At 52.9% G+C, this 19,622-nt stretch overlaps 2 protein-coding genes across 4 annotated transcripts in view; one reads left to right on the forward strand and one right to left on the reverse strand.

The window, feature by feature from the left end:
• The window catches only part of DNAJA3 (DnaJ heat shock protein family (Hsp40) member A3), a 30,909-nt gene extending 24,637 nt beyond the window's left edge, over positions 1 to 6,272 (forward strand). The window contains exons 10-12 of one of the 2 annotated variants that reach the window (XM_055561507.1): positions 481 to 578; positions 4,477 to 4,593; positions 5,157 to 6,272. In XM_055561507.1, coding sequence (XP_055417482.1) covers positions 481 to 578; positions 4,477 to 4,580 — 202 coding nt within the window. In that variant the 3' untranslated portion in view covers positions 4,581 to 4,593; positions 5,157 to 6,272. The remainder of the gene's footprint in view (positions 1 to 480; positions 579 to 4,476; positions 4,594 to 5,156) is intronic. The other variant, XM_055561508.1, reaches the window with a different exon arrangement.
• A 2,470-nt stretch (positions 6,273 to 8,742) lies between these two features.
• On the reverse strand, positions 8,743 to 14,678 carry NMRAL1 (NmrA like redox sensor 1). Of its 2 annotated transcripts, none has more exons than XM_055562188.1 (6): positions 14,624 to 14,678; positions 14,385 to 14,458; positions 13,998 to 14,236; positions 11,376 to 11,625; positions 10,050 to 10,240; positions 8,743 to 9,031 (listed from the first exon to the last, which is right to left on the reverse strand). In XM_055562188.1, exons 2-6 carry the CDS (start codon positions 14,422 to 14,424, stop codon positions 8,852 to 8,854), a joined length of 900 nt encoding a protein of 299 aa, XP_055418163.1. In that variant the 5' UTR covers positions 14,425 to 14,458; positions 14,624 to 14,678; the 3' UTR covers positions 8,743 to 8,851. The 2 variants fall into 2 exon arrangements, with proteins under 2 accessions (XP_055418163.1, XP_055418164.1); XM_055562189.1 differs by lacking the exon at positions 14,624 to 14,678 and adding an exon at positions 14,587 to 14,605.
• Between the last annotated feature and the right edge of the window lie 4,944 nt (positions 14,679 to 19,622).

The raw sequence follows: 19,622 nt of genomic DNA on the forward strand, positions 1-19,622 counted from the left end.
GCAGTTAGCTATTATTGCTGCTGTTGGTTTTATTATTATCACTCTCGGGTCGCCCTCCATCTGAGAGATGATCTAGAACCAGCTGGCGGCAGGTATCGTGTCTGGCCTTCAGGAGAAAAGTCCTAGGGGGAGCTGTGGACATCTGGAGCAGGGCTTGCCAACTCCTCTCAGTGGGCTGGGTTTCCAGCACTCTCTTTAATTAGATAATTTCCTACACACACACTTGTAACAGCTTTTCATCCCTCTGGTAAACTGTTTACCATGGCCACAGTGGCAGTTGTTTAGAACAACTCAGGGTAGTTGAAGAGGCTTACTTTACAGAAGCTTTAAGGGTGTGGGCTCTTGGGTTCAGGGTGTGCCCAGTGCCTGGGTCGAGGGTCCTGCCTTTCCCACATGCTGCATGGGGACCGGCCACGTCCACATCCTTTTGAAGAGCTGCCCAGAGGAGCCGCTTGGATACTGACTGCGCTCGGTCCACAGGAGACTGACAAGCCGGCAGCAGAGCCTGATCCTGAGCTACGCCGAGGACGAGACCGATGTGGAGGGGACAGTGAACGGCGTCACCAACACAAGCACTGGTGAGACAGCCCTGCGGCCCGTGGGAGCCCCTCAGTACCTGGGAGGGCAGATGGTTTGGAAACATGTTGGGGTTTCCACTGGGGAATCTTCCTGGAGTCTCCAGAGGGCCCAGTAGTAAGAGAGGGGCTGAGTGTTGGGCAGAGTGGCACAGGACCGCCACACTCTGGGGAAAGCTGGCCAGCAGGGCCCCCCGCTCTGGCCCTCATCCTCTGTGTACGTGCTGCTGGCCGAGGTCAGTAAGTTCTCTGACGCTTCCCTCCAGGGAGCATCTCTGTGTTTTAGGGCTGCTCTCCTGAGTTCTAGCCTTGGTTCTGCCACTTGCCCTGTGACCTTGGGCTCATTCCTGCATGAGATCTTCCACCAGCTAGATTCTTCCACCTCATTCCTGCATAAGATCTTTCACCAGCTAGATTCTTCTAGCTCTAGCTTGTAGCCACTAAAGGAGAAGATGCATGTCTTCCTCGCCCAGGCGGCTTCCCCTGGATTTCAGAGTGTCCTGTAAACAGCAGCTGCTACAGGCTTAACAACCCCAGATCTGCCTGTGTGCAGCAGGTCTAAACTCTGAGCTTCTAGGGCCGTGAACAAACAAAACGCCTTGTTTACTCTGAGCTTAAACATCTATAGAGTGCAGTTAAATATTGGTGATTGGTGAGTAGCCATGTTCCCCCAACTCTGACCACAGGCAGAAGCTTTGGCTACAGGCACCTTGGCTACAGCCCTCGTCCCTCTGGATGGGGGTGCTCTGCTGGGATGGGGTGCTCTGCTGGGATGGGGTGCTCTGCTGGGATGGGGTGTTATGCCGAGGAAATGCTGTTCCCTGTCGGTTGGGCCTCCTTCTGGGCTGGGACAGGCCATGCTGAGGGTGAGTTGGCTTCTGTTGCCCAATGTGTTGGCTCCTGGTTGCATCACTTTGTTTTTGTCTGGGTCCGGAATTTTCTCTCACCTTCTCGGAACTTGAATGGTATTAGATTAGTGTACAGTCAGAGCAGGTGATCAGAGCTGAGGGTGGGGTCTTGGTCTGGGGGCCCTGGGGCAGGGCTGGGGGTCCTAGTGGCAGCAGCCTTTGCTTGGAGTTGGCCAAGCTCCCCTAAATCCAGGGGACCAAGTCCTCTGTGAAAAAACAGCTGCCGCAGATTCTATCTGTGGCCAACTGGGCATAAAGTGGGCACTTACTGTAGTGGTTTGGTTCATAGACGTTTTCATATTTTCTTGTTACTATCCCTTGGACTAAAAAGAAGTGGGGATGATTCTTCCACATAACTCTACTTATGCACCCCTAGGTTTTTTTCCTGAGTCCCAAACATTCCCACAGTCACAGAGCATGCGAGATTTGCTCTGCAACCAGCTTTCAGCCATGCGCCCCTCCCCCAGGGGAACTCAAGGTCTTCCTGTCTGAGCTCTGAGTGAGACCCTGGGCCTTGTTCACTGTTTGCATGTCGGGTATTATCCACCAGTTGTTATCAAGCCCCTTCCTGAGAGCTCAGATTGGGAGTTGGTCCTGCAATCAGCTTCTGAGTAACGTCCATGGTTCTCATCCTGTTAGTTCATTCCCTCTCCCCTCGTTCAGCCGAGATTTATTGGGAGGCTCTTAGGTGCCAGACACTTTGCCAGTTCTTCGTTTTAAATTTCTATTGACATAATTTTGCTGAATATATCATAATGTTAACATATGTGTTGCATGTGTTTGTGAAGAGTTCATAAAGTGAAATGAGTGTCCTGAATTATTTTTTTTTTCCACTCACTTCCATTGTCATTTCAGAATTGTATTCAGTGGGAAATTTGGCTCCCAGATATAATTCTTTAAATGGCTTTTAAGAATCTTAGCACTGGAATGCACTGTCGGTCAGTCCGCAGCCTAGGTGTGGTTAAGCCTCTTGTTACTGTGAAGAAAGTTCCTTTTGCCGTCCACGTGTGAGGACACACCGGTGCACACAACGACCTTTCCCGACGTCTGTACTAAGGTGCATCCTGCTTACTCAGTAGAGCCTGAATCTCTGCTGTTAAAGTTACACTGGAAGCAGTTGCCTGCAGTCATCAGTGGTTCTTGGGCTAGCGTATCACTTAATAGCCCCCAAGGGCCCGTGGAGATAGTCACTGCAGATGCAGACTGATTCCTGGGTGTCTTTGCTTTCACCACGGGAAAGGTATCGGGAAGGCATTTAGAAAAGTTACCATTATGTAGGAAAACAACCTAAACGTTTTTGGTGGGTTTAGTATCACTTGTTTATTTTTGTTCTCTGTAGCCCCTGCTGAAAACCTTAATAATGGCTGACCCTGGCTTCATTCCCAGTCTGAGAAGCAGAAAAACCGCAGCGAGCTGGGGGCCTGGGGCACTCTGAGGTTACCGAGTGACCTTTTGGGTTTAGAGACAGCATGGCTCGTTGTTTGTGCTTGTGGGTTGTCATTAACTCCTGTGACGACCCCTGTACGTCCATTTAGCTGTCGTGCAGGAACCTCTTCCAGAGCTTGGATCCACCTGCAGTATCTTCTCTGATGAGCTGACGCCATTGACTGTTGAGCCTCTTTATTTAGGCAGGGTGGAGGCAAGAGGAAGATGAGGAAAAAGACATTTTAGTGGAACAAGAGGCGCTCTGCTGGCTCTGAGCGTGTAGTCAGCTCAGGTAGTCAGACTGTGCGTGTAGACCCCGCACCTCTGCCTGTAGGGTGGGTCCAGTCCTCAGACGTCACCCTGGAGTCCTGTTGGCTTCTGTTTCTCGCACTGATGGTCACCAAGCATTTACCATGTGCTCAGAAGCGATGACCAGAGAGACGGGGTCCCTGCCCCGCCCAGCTTACAGTGTGAGCGGGGAGGCCAGCAGGCACTGAACCCCCAAGTAAGTGCCAGACTTGCTTATGACACTAGGAGCTTGTACCTGTGGAGGAAAAGGTGGTGCAGATTCATGGAATGAGCTTACCTGGCTATTCATCACCTTTTAAAGAGCCATGGATTACCTTCCCCACCTCTTCTGGAGGCCTGCCGCCCAAAGCTGTGGGCGTCTCACCGACAAAGACGTCTCAGACTGAGATCCTGGGGACATGGGCATTTTGTCCCCTCTACACACTGTCCTTGACATACATCCCCCCGCACGTTGACATGCACTGATTCTCCTGGCACAATGAAAAACATTGAGTCCAGTCCAGCTCATAGGGCATCGGTCCTCTTGCCTTGTGACATGTTTGTGCAGAGGGGCTCTCACGGCCCCTCTGGAATCAGAAGGGCGGCCTCCCCATCTTGGGGCATTTGGAGCCAGGTGCTTGCCCGGTGACACGCGGGGCCCTTGGCTGCCCCATCCCAGATGAGCAGTGCACATGTCCTGGGGTCCCGGGTGCCCTGGAGATGGTCCATGCGCACTGGCCGGGTGTGGAAGCTGGTTGGTGGCTCTCGGCACATGCTCTTCACCTTCTCAGAGCCTGGGCTTTGGTGTCTGACTGCTTGGGTCTGAACTCGGACCTCCTGCTCGCTTATTTGCTCTGCCTTTTAGTCATGCCACCTAACCCCTTTGTGCCTCTGGTTTTTGTTTCTTTCATCTGGAATTTACCTGTAAGGTTATCATAAGGATTGAATGAAGTATGGACGCCATTTAGCCTGGCCTGGAAGGCATCGGCGCTGGCTGTTTTTCTGTTATGGTTCTTAAGGTGGGACAGCTGCCTGTTGTCCCTTTCTGTTCCTTGTTTTCCTCTCGAGGGCCAGTGACTTGGGAGCAGTTGGGATGCTCTAAGTGCTGAGTCATCTGATGAACGGGCCAACCCTGGACAGCCTGATACGGCCACCTCTCCTCTCGGGGTGGCGCTTGGTGGCTCTTGGAGCACAAGCCCTGGGTGGCCAGGCGGGGCCTGGGGTGGGCTGTGAGGAGATCTGCACCCTTGACCCCAGTTCTCTCTGCTGTTTATGCCCAGGTGGCAGCACCATGGATAGCTCCGCGGGAGGCAAGGCTAGGCCTGAGGCTGGGGAGGACAAGGAGGGATTCCTTTCCAAACTTAAGAGAATGTTTACCTCCTGATATCCCAGCCGAGGTAGGAAAACCCCTGAGGTTCCTCCCCTTCATGCCCCTCTGAACTAATGAATCCCTGTTTTCCCTCATTTTAGCCAGTATCATCCCCCCACCCCCAGAGGTGAAGAGGTTCCCATCCCAGGCGTGGTGTGAGCCCAGCCTCAGCCCAAGGGGAGCTGGCCGGTAGTGAAGGGCTGAGCCACTCCTGGAGCCCCTCAGCCCTCCTTCCACCAGCTCCCGGGGGCACTGCATCCCGCTGTGGTGGGAACCAGGTTGCCCATAGTCACAGAGGGCAGGTCACAGCAGAGCCAGGCCTAGAACTCAGATCTCCCCAGCCCCGCCCTGTCCTGCCTGGGACGTCTAGGGCAGTGTCAGCTTTAGTGTGGGGTGGGGCGGGGCAGTGACCGGAGTCCTGCTTGCTCAGCATGGTGTCTCGGGACTCACCTTTCACTTGTGCTGGTCCCTGATATCGGGGGCTTCTCCCCAGGGACCGCAGAAGTTCACCCAGGGACCGCAGAAGTTCACCAGCAGGGCGTGTCCTTCCTGCGAGGCTAGTGAACTATACCCATTTGTGTCTTGGCTCAGGAAAACGGTCCACCGGGAACTAGGCAGGGAGCAGCAGCATCTCCTCGTGGCCAGGGCACCTTGGACGCAGGAGGATTCCCCACGGCAGCACTGAGCCCCTGCCTGCAGAGGCCTCCGGACCACCTTGGCAACAGTGAACTCACGTGACCACGCAGCTCTTCACGGAAGGTCACTGCGGACGGGACAGACCCTGGGCCGTCAGGCATGGCCGGCCTCAGGGCTGGTAGTTTCCTGTCTGTGGGTAGGTAACTTGGCCTCTTCAGGCTCTGGCAAAGTCAGACGGCTGGACACTTCCTGCAGAGCTGAAACTCTTAATTTGGAACTGAATGTGGTTAAAGAATTAAAGGCCATGCTTACAGCTTGAAAATGAAGCCTTAAGCTGCACCGAGTTGTGACGTGATTGATTTCCCTCTCAACAAACCTCCGGGACGTTCCAGAATGAGTCTTTCCTGACAGGTTGTCCTTTCCGGGAACCTGGGGCACACACCCTGCTGGTGTCACCCACCCTTCAGCTGGAGTTGGTTTTAATTCCCAAAGGTACTGAGCAGCTGGGACCTGGGGGCCTGGGGGGCCTGGGGTGACGCCTAGAGGACAGTCCCTGCAGAGGCCACTCTTGATCACATGGGCTGTGATCTCTGTCAGGACGGACAGGGTGGCCCTGTCCCCCGACAGTTGAGTTGTGTTGTTCTAAGGCACGCATGAGTGGGGCTCCTGCCCTTCTGCTGGACCACAGCCGGCGTGGCCTGGGGCTGACTGAGGGCCTCTCAACCCCAGCCCTGCCCCGCTGCTATCAGGGCCTTGGGTCTCACCACTCACTACTGACTTGTTTTCAGACGTGTGTTTAAATTATTCAGTGCTGAGAATCATTGTCTTTTCCCATACGAGTGTTTGTTCAGAGGAGAGCGCAATCTCAGCAATCGAAGGTTCTCCAGCATCCAGCCAGACCAAGCACCATTTCCCAGCCTTGGCTCCTGGGACGTGCAGGTTCCCCTGTGTTTCCAGATCCCCCCGCTGTGGCAAGACAGGCTAATGGAGAACCCTTCTGATTAGTGTCCTTTCTGTTTTCCCCCCCATAATTTACTAAAATAAAGCATCTGCTAGTGTCTGCTCTAAGAATGTAAAGTGATTCTGTATCAATGTAAATAAGATTATCTACTGCAAAGAGATATTTAAAACCTGAATTGTGGTCATCTCTTCTTTGAAAGAGTTCGGACAGGTCTCTGCAGGTGGCCCAGCAGTGGGTGCTCACCTGCCCGTCAGGCCACCCCACGTCTGCTGGCCTTCCTGGGGGTGGCCGGAGGTGGCTTTCCTCAACATCAACCCCACCGAGGGACAGGTGTCTCTCTGACAGGCACGGACCCTCCCAACCTGAAGCAAGGAGCTTATCCTGCAGTGATGTGCTGATCTGAACGAACGTTCTAGGATTCAGCGTGTAGCTTTTACTCTGGGAGCCCGCTCCTCAAAACACCTGTGGTGTGGCCTCCTTAGGTCCCTAAGCGTCACCACCACCATCACTAGATACTTTTTGTTTCCTCCATTGTTCTCAGAGGAATATTAAGGTATTTTGTGTGTATTGCGGTCTTCATCTGGGCTATGGTGGCTGGAGTGGGCCCCAAGCACATGACTCTGCCTTGCCCCGGAGTTCTGGGCTGAGCAGGCTGTAGTGGAGGGGGGGTGGGCACTTGCTGGATTGGGTGAAGAGGCTGGGAAGACCTGGTGGGCAAGAAGGAGGCTCAGCGACTTCCTGCCAGTCTCCAAACTCTTCCTCCGTTGAACAGAAGTTTGCCAAGCACCTGCTGTGGACTCAGCATGGGTCCACAGCATGGGTCCACCTGGGCAGGATCTGAGACCCCAGGGTACGGTGGTGGAGGGCTCGATCACGTTTCTCTTGGCACCTCAGGTCTTCTTCCTAAAGAAGTCAGCCAAAGCCATGTTTTTTGAAACTAGCAGTCTAGTCTTGGAAAGGGGAAAGTGGATTTTCTTTCCAGTGAGACATCTTCACGGCTGTGCCAAGGCATTCTTCCCTCCGATGGTCAGAAGGTGGCGGGGCAGCATCTGGAGGTTCGGGTCCCCCTCGAGGCCTGGCTGCACTAGGTTTGGCTCATTCCCACAGCTGGCTCCTGAGATCTGTCTCCCGACCCCTCTGCAGCCTGAGGTGGGGCTGGAGCATGAGCTGAGCCATTTAGAAACACAAGAGAGTGTCCCTAGGCCACTGGGCCTTTGTGGCTGGGAGGCGAGCACTTGCTGAAGTGCTGGAAGGAGGGCGGACAGGGGAAGGCACTGGAGGCTTGTGAGGCCTGACCACAAGGGGCCCGGGAAGTTAGACGCTGCCTCTCCCCAGTTCCCCCATGTAGTCTTCACAGCAGCCCGGCCAGGGGGCACCAAGTGAGCAACCCACCCCAAGAGGCCTGGTGAAACGGCCAGCACCAGCCGGAGCCTGCCCTCAGCTCCCTGCAGCTTGCCCTGGAGCCGGCGTGGTGGGCTCTCCCCAGGCTTGGTGCCGACCAAGGGCCACTCCTGGATCCCGATATCATGAGTCAGGGTTCCAGCAGGTGAGTCTCCCCTCCAGAGGGCCCGGGGCACTTGGGCATCACAGGGCTGGACATGGATGACCTGTTGGGTTCTCCTGCTGATACGGGTGGGCTTGGAAGCCCATGTCATCACGTCTGCTCCCTCCTACCCTCCTGGGAGGCTGCTCCCTCAGGCTGTCCCTGTGCCCCTGAAGTGGGCCCTCCAGTGTTCATCCCCCCCGCTCTCTGCAGCCTGATGTCGGTCTGAAGTCGTCCTGCACACTGGTATCTGGCTCTCCTGCTAAATCAGACTCAAGACACGGCGCATAACTTTCCTGGTTAACACTGCATTTAGGGTCCAGCACACTGGATAAGTTGTTGAAGAAGTGCTTATGAATCAACAGGTCGAATGAATTTGGCAGCCCTGCTATCCTTTCAGTGCCTCTGCAGGTCCCAAGGCCAGAGCAGGGTAGAGACCGCAGTGGATGTCCCGCAAGCCCACAGAGACACCAGTCTCCCTGCCGGCTGTGTCCTCCAGGCCTTCGCTTCTCTTCTCTATAGTGAGCGGGAGAGGGAAGCAGTCCAAATGCCTGGGGGGCTCTGCCCACCGAGCAGGGTTGGGTGGTCACATCCCTGGTTTCCCATCCCTGCCCGTGCTGTGGACAGCATCACCTCTTCTCCACAGTGCTAAGTTCTCGTGCCCTGGGGTCCACAGCTCTCTTCACGTCCCTTCAGGGGTTTCTTTCTTACCAGCATGTTTTGAGATCACATCTCGAGGCTGCTGCACCCGGGGGCCCAGGAGGCAGGTGAAGGGAGAGGAAGAAGGGGCTGGTCTTCCCACCCTGAAACTCAGAAGGAACACAGAGATGCCCGGATGTTCTGGGGTGGAAGAGTGCGTGCAGGGGTGTCAGACGTCGTCCCTGGCTGCAGGGCCGGGGGCAGGGGGTGCTCTTGGCCCCCCACACTTGGCTGGGCACTTGACGCTTCCTATTGGAATTTTCATGGCCTTGGTGCCCTAGCATCTGCCACCACAACCCCAAACCATGAAACAAAGCGCTTTTCTTTTGGAAGCCATCTGTGAGAACAATGGCCTTTATTTAAAAAATAAACTTTCTTGTAACACAAGAGAGGGTCACTGTGACCGCACCCCCAGTCCCCCCAGACGGGGTTGAGAGGTGGGCAGGGTCACAGCCCTGCGAAGTCCTCTTTGTGCTGCTCTAGCCACTGGTCCAGTGTCCTGGCCTTGGGGTTGAGCTTCAGGGTCAGTGCGATGTTGCGGTCGGGTTTCAGGGCATAGAAACGGAACATGTCGGCCAGATCCCGGGCGCCAGGGAAGCCAAGCTTCTCGTAGTCCTCAGGGCTTGTCTGCAAGCAGAGGGGCGTCGGTACCTCAGTTCCTACTCTGTCCCCCTGAATTCATCTGAAAACCGTTGATACTAAAAAGATGAAACTTCAAAAACCACTGTTTCAGGGCAATTTATATCCAGTTCTTCCAAGATCACGAGGTGCAAACATCTCAGTCCCTTCTATATCAGGACTCTGCTTTTGTCACTTTCTTGCTCAAAACACCAAAGCTGTTCCCCTTTCTTGACCAAACTGAACCTTAACTCCTTGGCTCCCAAACCCTCCATGACTGCCTCAGGCTTTCGTTGTTTAGATAATAATATACAGCCCTTTAGTGCACGTTTTGTAGAACATTCATTGTGCCAAGGGAGCGTCTACATCATTATTCCGTTCATTCTTCACAGCAGCCCGAGGACAGGATACGCTCCGTACACTCACTTTACAGATGAAGAAACCGAGGCAGAGAGGGGCCAGGGGCTAGGCCTCTGGTCACACACAGGTGGGTGTTAAGGGCTGGGAGCAAAATCTGAGCCCAAAACGTGTCTTTCCCTGGTCTCTCCCCTCTTTACTGCTCTGCTTGCGTCTGGGGGGCTCTGTGGGTGGTTTCTTTCATTTAATGACTCTGAGTATCCCAGACTCTCAAAATGATTAGAAACAACAAACCCAGGGGTCTGGACAGGACAGGGTAGGTGAGGGAAGGAGGGGACTGTGCCAGGCCAAGAAAAGGGGCCGGATGGGGCCTACTGCAGCCTCCATCCCCTCCGCCAAGCAGTCCAAAACACTCCGTGCTCTCCCTCCTTGCTTTGGCCCCTGCTGGGCCCTCTTCCTGGAGCCCTTTCTTGCCACTTGGCCCTCTGCCAGAGCCAGACATCTCACTCGGCAGCCACACTTCACTCCTGAGGACAGCACAACGTCAGCATTCTCTGAGGATGAACTTGGCTTTGTGATGCTCAGAGCGTGGGGCAGCCCAGGATGCCACTCCCCTGCTACCTGCAAAGCCCCTCGGATGGGGCTACCGCGTTCCCGCCAGGCCTCTCACCTTGGCATTGCGCACCGCCTTGCCCGTGTGCTTGGTGAGCAGGGCGGCGTACTCCTCCGCCGTGTGCCTGCAGGTGCTGAGCCCGATGTTCCTGCCAACGTACTCCTCTGGTGTCTTTAGCAAGCTGAGCACCACGGGACCCAGGTCGGCCACGGACATGCCGTCTATGGGCACGTCACCCATGGGCAAGCCTGGGAGGGGGAGAGGGATGTGCTGGCCTGTGTCTCTTGAGGGGTCGGTCTCCACCAGCTGGTTGGCGCACAGGTCAGCACCTGGCCTAACTCAGACACTTCAGGGTCAGCAGCAGAACTGAGTCAGGAAACGGGACACGACAGAGCTCTGCCGCTGGCAGGCCGTTCAAATCCTGGGAGCCGGGCCGGGGAGAACTCCAGGCCTGCCAACCCGTCAGGCCTGAGACCGCAACAAGCAGAAGGAGAGCAAGGGGCTTTGAAAGGCGCTCTGCCCAAGAATGGGTGCAAACCCCAGTTCCTGACATGGACTCCCACAGAGGGTGCTCCAAACGCCAGAAAGAAAGCTCGGGTGGCCAAGGCCGGGGCCGAGCCCAGAGCAACGTGGTGGGTGGGTGCTGATAAACGTGTTAATGAGTGACTCTACCGGCCGCGGTGTGGCTTTCGGGAGGGAGCAGCAGAGCTCTGTCTAGATGAGGCACCTGGAGCCCTCAGACCCTGCCTGTGAAGTTTCCACGGCTGCCCATTCAGACCACCCAGGAGCCTGTGGGGATGAACTCCAGCTCAGTGATGGGACACAGGTGACTTGATGATGGCCCTGCAAACTGTAAAGGGTGGTGTTGGGGTGCCAGGCCCAGACTCTGCCCAAGGGAGAGTGAGCAGGGATCACGCAGAGGTGAGGAGCCAGGGGAGGGTGCTGACCCCTCCGCTCTGCCTGCCGAGCCTCCTGCACTGCCCCGCCGGCGGCAGGACACAGGTCGGACACGGTGCCCTCCAAGCTGCTTGCAGATTTGGAGACAGGCACTGAGAAGAAAGTGCTTTCCTACCCCTGGGAAATCTACAACTGGACCTAGCCCTCCAAACCCTCTCCTCACTGATGAAGCAGAAACAAGAACCACGCTTGTTTCTGCAAAGCTCTCGGACAGACACAGCACAGCGTTCCCACAATGGACAGATCTTCCCTGGGGAAGTCTGGGCCATGCCCGTCTCATGGGACAGGACACGGATGCTCAACAGGGTCATGGGTCTATTGTGAGAGGGCCAGGGCTCGGACCCGGAGCCCTCGGAGGACAAGCCCGCTCTCTGGGCCACCGTGGCTCTGCATGGTGCCAGGAGATGCCCGAGGGAGCACACTCACTCAGCAAGTAGCTCCTTCCATCCGGGGCTTTCTGGGGCAGGAAGTAGGAGAGGAGGTTCTCAAAATAGCAGGGCAGCCGCACACTGGTCATGGGGACGCCGATGTCCCGGAAATACTCCTCCACCTCCCCTTTGCCGTCAAAGTGTCCCGCTGTCAGTCTCCCCGCTGTTAGCTTCTTGATGTTCTCCAGGCCGCTGTAGACCACGTAGCGCAGGCCCAGGCGCTTGGCCAGATCGGCCAGCAGCTTTCCCTGGCGGGCGGGCGGGCGGGAAAGGAGAAGCCACAAAGCTCAGAGGAAGGCTCTGTGGCCAGAGGCCACTGTGCCAAGAGCCACAGGCCACTAACCCCTCTGATAAGGTTCCCTCTTTCCTGTGCAGCTCCCACAACATCACATCCTCTACCTCAGGATTATAAGCCTCCCGCCAGCCACACAGCCTTAGCGCCCCTTCTCCAGATCATCCAGGTTGTCCCACCTTCCAGGGTACTGGGCTGAAGTCCACCATGTGCCACCTTGGAGAAGGCACACAGAGGCTTCCCGTCTCTGCCTGTGCTCAGACAGCATCTTGTCCCCGTGCTGTGCAGTCTTCCTTGGAGAGCCCCAGCCGTCCCCTACGGAAGCGCTATGGCTCAGCTGTTCAGCACACAAAACACGCCACCTGGGATCCAGACTGGCTCTGCAGCGCCCTGGCTGTGCCTTCCAGGACAAAGGGTCTAATTGCTCTGGCCTCATCGGTTAAATGGGGACAGACCACCTGCTGCACAAGGCTGTGTACGGTGCTGGATGGTGGCCTCCCAAGAGATATGTCCACCTCCCATCCACCAGAACCTGGGAATGTCACATCGTTTGGGAAAGGGTCTCCAAAGATATTTTTTAAGTTAAAAAACTTGAGATCATCCTGGATTACCCTGGTGGGCCCTCAACCCAATGACAAGTTGTCCTTATGAGAGATGGAAGAGGAGACAGGGAGAAGAGGAAAGGCTGCGTGAAGACAGAGGCAGAGCCCAGAGTGATGTGACCACATGGAGAGGCACCACCACCAGACTAGAAGAGGCAAGCCTCCAGACAGGGCAGGGCCAACACCTTGCTGTTGGACTCCTGGACTTCAGAGCTGGGAGAGAATGAATTCCTGTTGTTTTAAGCCACCTGGCTTGTGGTCATTTGTCATGGGGCAGGCGGTCAGGTTGATGGGATCTGCATGAACCAGAAAAGCTGTCTTTGTCCAGTCTCTGAGATGGGCTTCCAGGTAAGACAGCAACTGAAGGCTCAAGGTTAAAAACGAAGAGACCAGGGGTCCAGTCCAGGTTCCCTTTATGGACCAAAGTGGTCCAGTAAAGCTCCCCTTTACGTGGGAGGAAACACAGACGAGCTCAGGGAAGTCACGTCCACAGCCAAGGCGGTGGGGAGCTGTGGACGGGGCAGGACTGAAAGCTGATGGCCAGGGGTCTCAGCCCTGGAACCCTGGCTGCACCAGTCATACCTTCTACAAATACCCAAGCGCCTGCTATGTGACAGGCCCACTGCAAGTGTCTCCACGTTCCAGGAGATTTTAAAAAGATGCATGTTTGTCTCACATCCCTCCCACAGCAGCCTGGGCTCAACAGCCACCGACCAAAGAGAAGCTGGGTGGAAAACAGAATAAAGAGAAACGTGAAACATCTAAAAGGGACCTGGCAGATTTGGGGAATGACGGTGATGTGTTATACTTTGTTGTTGTTGTTCAGTCGCCAAGCTGTGTCTGACTCTTTGTGACCCCATGAACTGCAGCACGCCAGGCTTCCCTGTCCCTCACCATATTTTGATTAGAATGTTAGTTCCATGCGTATGTGTGCTGTGTGTGTGCTAAGTGGCTTCAACTGGGTCCCACTCTTTGCGACCCTGTAGACTGTAGCCCTCCAGTCTCTTCTGTCCGTGGGATTCTCCAGGCAAGAATACTGGAGTGGGTTGCCATGCCCTCCTCCAGGGGATCTTCCTGACTCAGGGACTGAACCCATGTCTCTTATGTGTGCTGCATTGGCAGGTGGGTTCTTTACCACTAGCGCCACCCGGGAAGTCAGTTATATGGGTATATTTATCTTCAAAGTTCATCAAATTGTACAATTAAAATGTGTACCTTTTAAGAAAATTATGGGTCAGCAGAGTTGTTAAGAAAAATGTGAAGTCACTGGATGACATAAAGCAGACTGTGCTTGCCTGGGCCTGGGGAGGGGAGAAGGGGAGGGGAGAATGGGGAGGGGAGAATGGGGAGGGGAGAATGGGGAGGGGCTGCCACCAGCTATGGTGTTTTCCTTTGGGGGTGATGAAATGTTCTGGAATTACTAGTGGTGATGGCGGCACAACTTTGCGAACATGTGAAAAAACACTGAACTGTACACTTCAAAAGGGTGAACAGTATGGTGATACCTTAAGTCATTGGATGAAGAAGCCACCTCCTGCCCTTATCAAAGTCTAGGAGGGCTGCATGGAAGAGGGGAAAGGCTGCAGTGTCCGTCGTCACAGGCAGGGGGCAGCCCCTCTCTGACAAGTCAGAGCTGCCCTGCAAGGGCCAGCAGAGAGACCTGGGAGCTCTTTGAAGATGCCTGGCTCCTGCCCTGGCCTCCTGACGCCCAGCGGCCTGGCCTCACCTGCTTGACCTCCTGCTCCTGGCTGCAGTTCTCCCAGTAGTTGGTCACAATGAAGGTGGCGTGAGCCCCGCTCAGGGCCAGCTCCATGCTGGCCTCGTCATCCTGGTCTCCCTGCACTACCTCTGCACCTTGCAGCCTCAGCTGCTTCGCTGCCCTCTGCCCAGGGTCCCGGGTCACCACTCGGACCCTAAATGTCCCATCTTCCAGGAGTGTCCGGGCCACTGAGCCTCCCTGGGCACCTGCGGAGAATCAGAAAGACCTGCAGGGTGGAACCTGCATGGGAGGCCTGCCCAGGGTGGCGCCCCTAGCGCTGGGGGGCGGGGCCGGCCGGACCCCCGGGCTGTCCTGGGTAAGGGGTCCAGCGCCTCCTTTTGGGGTTTCGCTTACCTGTGGCTCCAAACACCACCACCAGCTTCTTGTCCGCCATGTGAGCGGGAGCGGAAGGTGTGGTCCCGAGAAGTCTAGGGGCAGTGAGAGGCGCAGAGTGGGCGAAAGGGCGCGCGCGTCGCGTAGGCCCCAGGGGGCGGTCCGGCCGGGAAATACAGGGACTCCGCCACCCTCGTCCTCTCGGACTGACTCCGGGTCCTACCCGCAACCCTTTCCCGGGCCCTCCAGACCAGCTGTACCTCCCAGTGGAGGTCTAGGTGTGAAACGGTCCGGAAACTGGGGACCCGTGGGGCTGCAGCCGAGTCCACGGCGGAGGGGGGAATGCAACCCTACATGTGGCGCCGACCCTCGCCCTCAGCTCCAGTGGCAACCTGGCAAAGCCATGCTTTCCCAGACACCCTGCATGAAGGGATTCCAGGCTGGGTAGCTTCCGAATCCTCGCCGTCCGGGCCCTCACTGCGCGAAGCGGACACGCCACCCCTCTCCGCAGGCACAGATGGTTCGTCCCGACTCGGGCGAACTCGGCCGAAGGTCTGGAGACGCCGGCCCGAAGCCTACGTAAACCGAATTTGCGTAAATCGGGTCTGACCGAAATGCACTTGCAGAGGAGGACTGCATAGGCGAATGCTGGTGGTGACGGCTGCGCCAAGCAAAAACAAGTAACTAAATAATTTTTATTTTGCATGAACATCTGATCTTTGAGATATGGGTGTCGCCCAAAGACAAATCTATATTCGTGACTCTTAACACCCAAGGCTCTGTCTCAGTTCTTGTATGCCTGACTCATACTTGAGGTTGCTACTACTTGCCCGGGTTTGAATTCTTTTCAACAGAAAAGATCTCTCTCTCTCTTCTCTCTTTCTATTTTTTTTTTTTTTTGACCACGCCCCAAGGCATGTGGGATAGTTCCCCGACCAAGAATGGAACAGGTGTCCCCCTGCAGTGGAAGGAAAGAGTCCTAACTACTGGACAACCAGGGAATTCTGCAAATTATATATATATATATATATATATATTTCTTTGTTGTTCAACTAAAACTCAAAAATGACCCTCTCACTCCTCTTCTGAAATTGTATTGCTGACTCAGATAAAAGCATTTTTTTCCCCCTCCCTTCATTCCAAAATGTGTACTGACCGCTCCGGAATGTCAGTTTCATGACGGTAGGCACTAGTCTCCATTCATGGCTGAATTTCCCAGCACCTAAAATAGTACCTGGCACAAGTAGTCGCTGAATCAATATTTGCTGATTTGACTGGTTGTCTAAACATTTACTACGCACTGGAGTTACAGGGAAATCAAACTAAAACTGGTGTTATTTTCCCGAATTCATTGGAGGAAATAACCCACGAAGTAATGTGTATTTTATATATGTAAAATAGTGGTCATTATGTATTGTAAGATGTGTATATTTATTTTAATAAATACACCTTTGTGTCTATAAGTGAAGGTGTCATCTAAATAGAATGTTGATCTTGCATAAACCTTGCATTGCTTCCTCAACAGGCTATTATGTTATTCTCGGAGCTCAGATTGTACACCTACCTCCCACCACCTTCAGTTCAGTTCAGTTCAGTTCAGTCGCTCAGTCGTGTCCGACTCTCTGCGACCCCACGAATCGAAGCATGCCAGGCCTCCCTGTCCATCACCAACTCCCGGAGTTCACTCAGACTCATGTCCATTGAGTCAGTGATGCCATCCAGCCATCTCATCCTCTGTCGTCCCCTTCTCCTCCTGCCCCCAATCCCTCCCAGCATCAGAGTTTTTTCCAATGAGTCAACTCTTCACATGAGGTGGCCAAAGTACTAGAGTTTCAGCTTTAGCATCATTCCTTCCAAAGAACACCCAGGACTGATCTCCTTCAGAATGGACTGGTTGGATCTCCTTGCAGTCCAAGGGACTCTCAAGAGTCTTCTCCAACACCACGGTTCAAAAGCATCAATTCTTCGGCGCTCAGCCTTCTTCACAGTCCAACTCTCACATCCATACATGACCACTGGAAAAACCATAGCCTTGACTAGACGGACCTTTGTTGGTAAAGTAATGTTTCTGCTTTTAAATATGCTGTCTAGGTTGGTCATTACTTTCCTTCCAAGGAGTAAGTGTCTTTTAATTTCATGGCTGCAATCACCATCTGCAGTGGTTTTGGAGCCCCAAAAAATAAAGTCTGACACTGTGTCCACTGTTTCCCCATCTATTTGCCATGAAGTGATGGGACCAGATGCCATGATCTTCGTTTTCTGAATGTTGAGCTTTAAGCCAACTTTTTCACTCTCTTCTTTCACTTTCACCAAGAGGCTTTTTAGTTCCTCTTCACTTTCTGCCATAAGGGTAGTGTCATCTGCATATCTGAGCTTATGGATATTTCTCCCGGCAATCTAGATTCCAGCTTGTGTTTCTTCAAGTCCAGCGTTTCTCATGATGTACTCTGCATATAAGGTAAATAAGCAGGGTGACAATATATATACAGCCTTGACATACTCCTTTCCAGATTTGGAACCAGTCTGTTGTTCCATGTCCAGTTCTAACTGTTGCTTCCTGACCTGCATACAAATTTCTCAAGAGGCAGGTCAGGTGGTCTGGTATTCCCATCTCTTTCAGAATTTTCCACAGCTTATTATGATCCACACAGTCAAAGGCTTTGGCATAGTCAATAAAGCAGAAATAGATGTTTTTCTGGAACTCTCTTGCTTTTTCCATGATCCAGCAGATGTTGGCAATTTGATCTCTGGTTCCTCTGCCTTTTCTAAAACCAGCTTGAACATCAGGAAGTTCACGGTTCACATATTGCTGAAGCCTGGCTTGGAGAATTTTGAGCATTACTTTACTAGCGTGTGAGATGAGTACAATTGTGCAGTAGTTTGAGCATTCTTTGGCATTGCCTTTCTTTGGGATTGGAATGAAAACTGACCTTTACCAGTCCTGTGGCCACTGCTGAGTTTTCCAAATGTGCTGGCATATTGAGTGCAGCACTTTCACAGCATCATCTTTCAGGCTTTGAAATAGCTCAACTGGAATTCCATCACCTCCACTAGCTTTGTTCGTAGTGATGCTTTCTAAGGCCCACTTGACTTCACATTCCAGGATGTCTGGCTCTAGGTGAGTGATCACACCATTGTGATTATCTGGGTCATGAACATCTTTTTTGTACAGTTCTTCTGTGTATTCTTGCCAGCTCTTCTTAATATCTTCTGCTTCTTTTAGGTCCATACCATTTCTGTCCTTTATCAAGCCCATCTTTGCATGAAATGTTCCCTTGGTATCTCTGATTTTCTTGAAGAGATCTCTAGTCTTTCCCATTCTGTTGTTTTCCTCTATTTCTTTGCATTGATCGCTGAGGAAGGCTTTCTTATCTCTTCTTGCTATTCTTTGGAACTCTGCCTTCAGATGCTTATATCTTTCCTTTTCTCCTCTGCTTTTCGCTTCTCTTCTTTTCACAGCTATTTGTAAGGCCTCCCCAGATAGCCATTTTGCTTTTTCACATTTCTTTTCCATGGGAATGGTCTTGATCCCTGTCTCCTGAACAATGTCACGAACCTCTGTCCATAGTTCATCAGGCACTAGTCTATCAGATCTAGTCCCTTAAATCTATTTCTCACTTCCACTGTATAATCATAAGGGATGTGATTTAGGTCATACCTGAATGATCTAGTGATTTTCCCTACTTTCTTCAATTTATAGGGCTAACTCCTACTCATTCCATAATGCATCATATAACCATCACTTCCTCCAGGAAGCCCTCTCTGACTCCTAGGCTAAGATAGCTACTATTTCATTCCCATCTCTATTCCACTGGCAACATGGTCTCTACCATTTTAGACTGTGGGCTTCCTAAGAGTTGGTCCCATGTCTTTTTATCTCTATCTCTCTCCTTCCTGGCACAATGTCCAGCATTTAGTAGGAACTCAATAACTTACTGAATGGAACCCAAGTGCATATTATTCTGTGAAAAGATGGGACTTTTCTTCAACTGTGTGGGTTAAGCCACAAAACTCGATATTCTGAGGTCTCCACTTTAAGGAAATAAATCCAAACAAGAAGATCCTCAATGGGACCAACTGCAGAAATCTTTTTTTTTTTTTTTTCCAGCTTCAGCCCACAGTATCTGGAATCTTAATTTCCCAGACCAGGGATCAAACCCATTTCACATGCAGTGGAAGGGTGTGTCTTAATCACTGGACCATCAGGAAAGTCTCAGGACCAGATGCATATTGTGTAAGGCGCAGTGCAAAAAGAAGATGCAGGACCCATTTTTTAAAAATTACCGAGAATTTCAAGACTGTGGTAGCAGAACCTAAACCAAGCCCAAGAACCTTCTGAGCCTGGGGACCCAGTATAACTGCTCTAGTTACAAGCCCATGAAGCTGATCGGCCCTGGTCGCTGGGTTTGAGAGGAGCCTCCCACACTGGGACTTGAGTAACTCCAATGCCCTTTGGCATCATTGAACCCAAAGCTTGGAAATCAGTGCAGATAGTGAGTGGCAGAGAACAGCATCTTTGCCCTCGGCTTCTGGTCAATGGTGCTGGTACTAGGGAGCTGTCCCAAAGTGGGTGGGTAGACAGGCAGCCAGGACAAAGGTCTTGTTTCTTGAAGCCCCAGCTACCCACCTCAGGAGGTTCCCTGAGGCCTAAGGGAAAAGATTTGGCAACTGATTGGCATTAGCTCAGCCGTGACTCAGCACCTCCTGTGGGACCTTATATCTGACAAGGGACTTCCTGCAAAGCACTTGTCAGTCCAGCCAGCCCATGTACTAATGTTGATAACAGTGAGAACTGTTCTCTGGGGTTCTCCTATGTGTCAGACACAGACTTAGGACCTTGTTATCTCACTGGAACCTTGAGGCAACCCCTCGTCCAATCACTGCCACTTGATTTAGTTCAATTTTATGTATGCGTGTTTCGGACAGAAGGCAGCCTTAAAATTCATTCTTTTACTTATCTATTTAAAAATATTTGTTTGGCTGTGTCGGGTCTTAGTTGCAGCATATAGGATCTTTCGCAAGGACTCTCTAGTTGCAGCATGCAGGTTCAGGAGTTGCGTATGCAGGCTTAGTTGCTCCACTGCATGTAGGATCTTGGTTCCCCAACCAGGGATTGAATCCACATCCCCTGCAGTGGAAGCTCAGAGTCTCAATCACTGGACTACCAGTGAAGTCTCAAGATTCATCCTTTTAAATTTGATTTTGCATGACTCAATTATTCATTCTCATAAAAATGGTACAGATACATAGCACAAATGA

This window comes from Bubalus kerabau, chromosome 23, assembly GCF_029407905.1.
Source record: "Bubalus kerabau isolate K-KA32 ecotype Philippines breed swamp buffalo chromosome 23, PCC_UOA_SB_1v2, whole genome shotgun sequence".
Taxonomy (NCBI): Eukaryota; Metazoa; Chordata; class Mammalia; order Artiodactyla; family Bovidae; genus Bubalus; species Bubalus kerabau.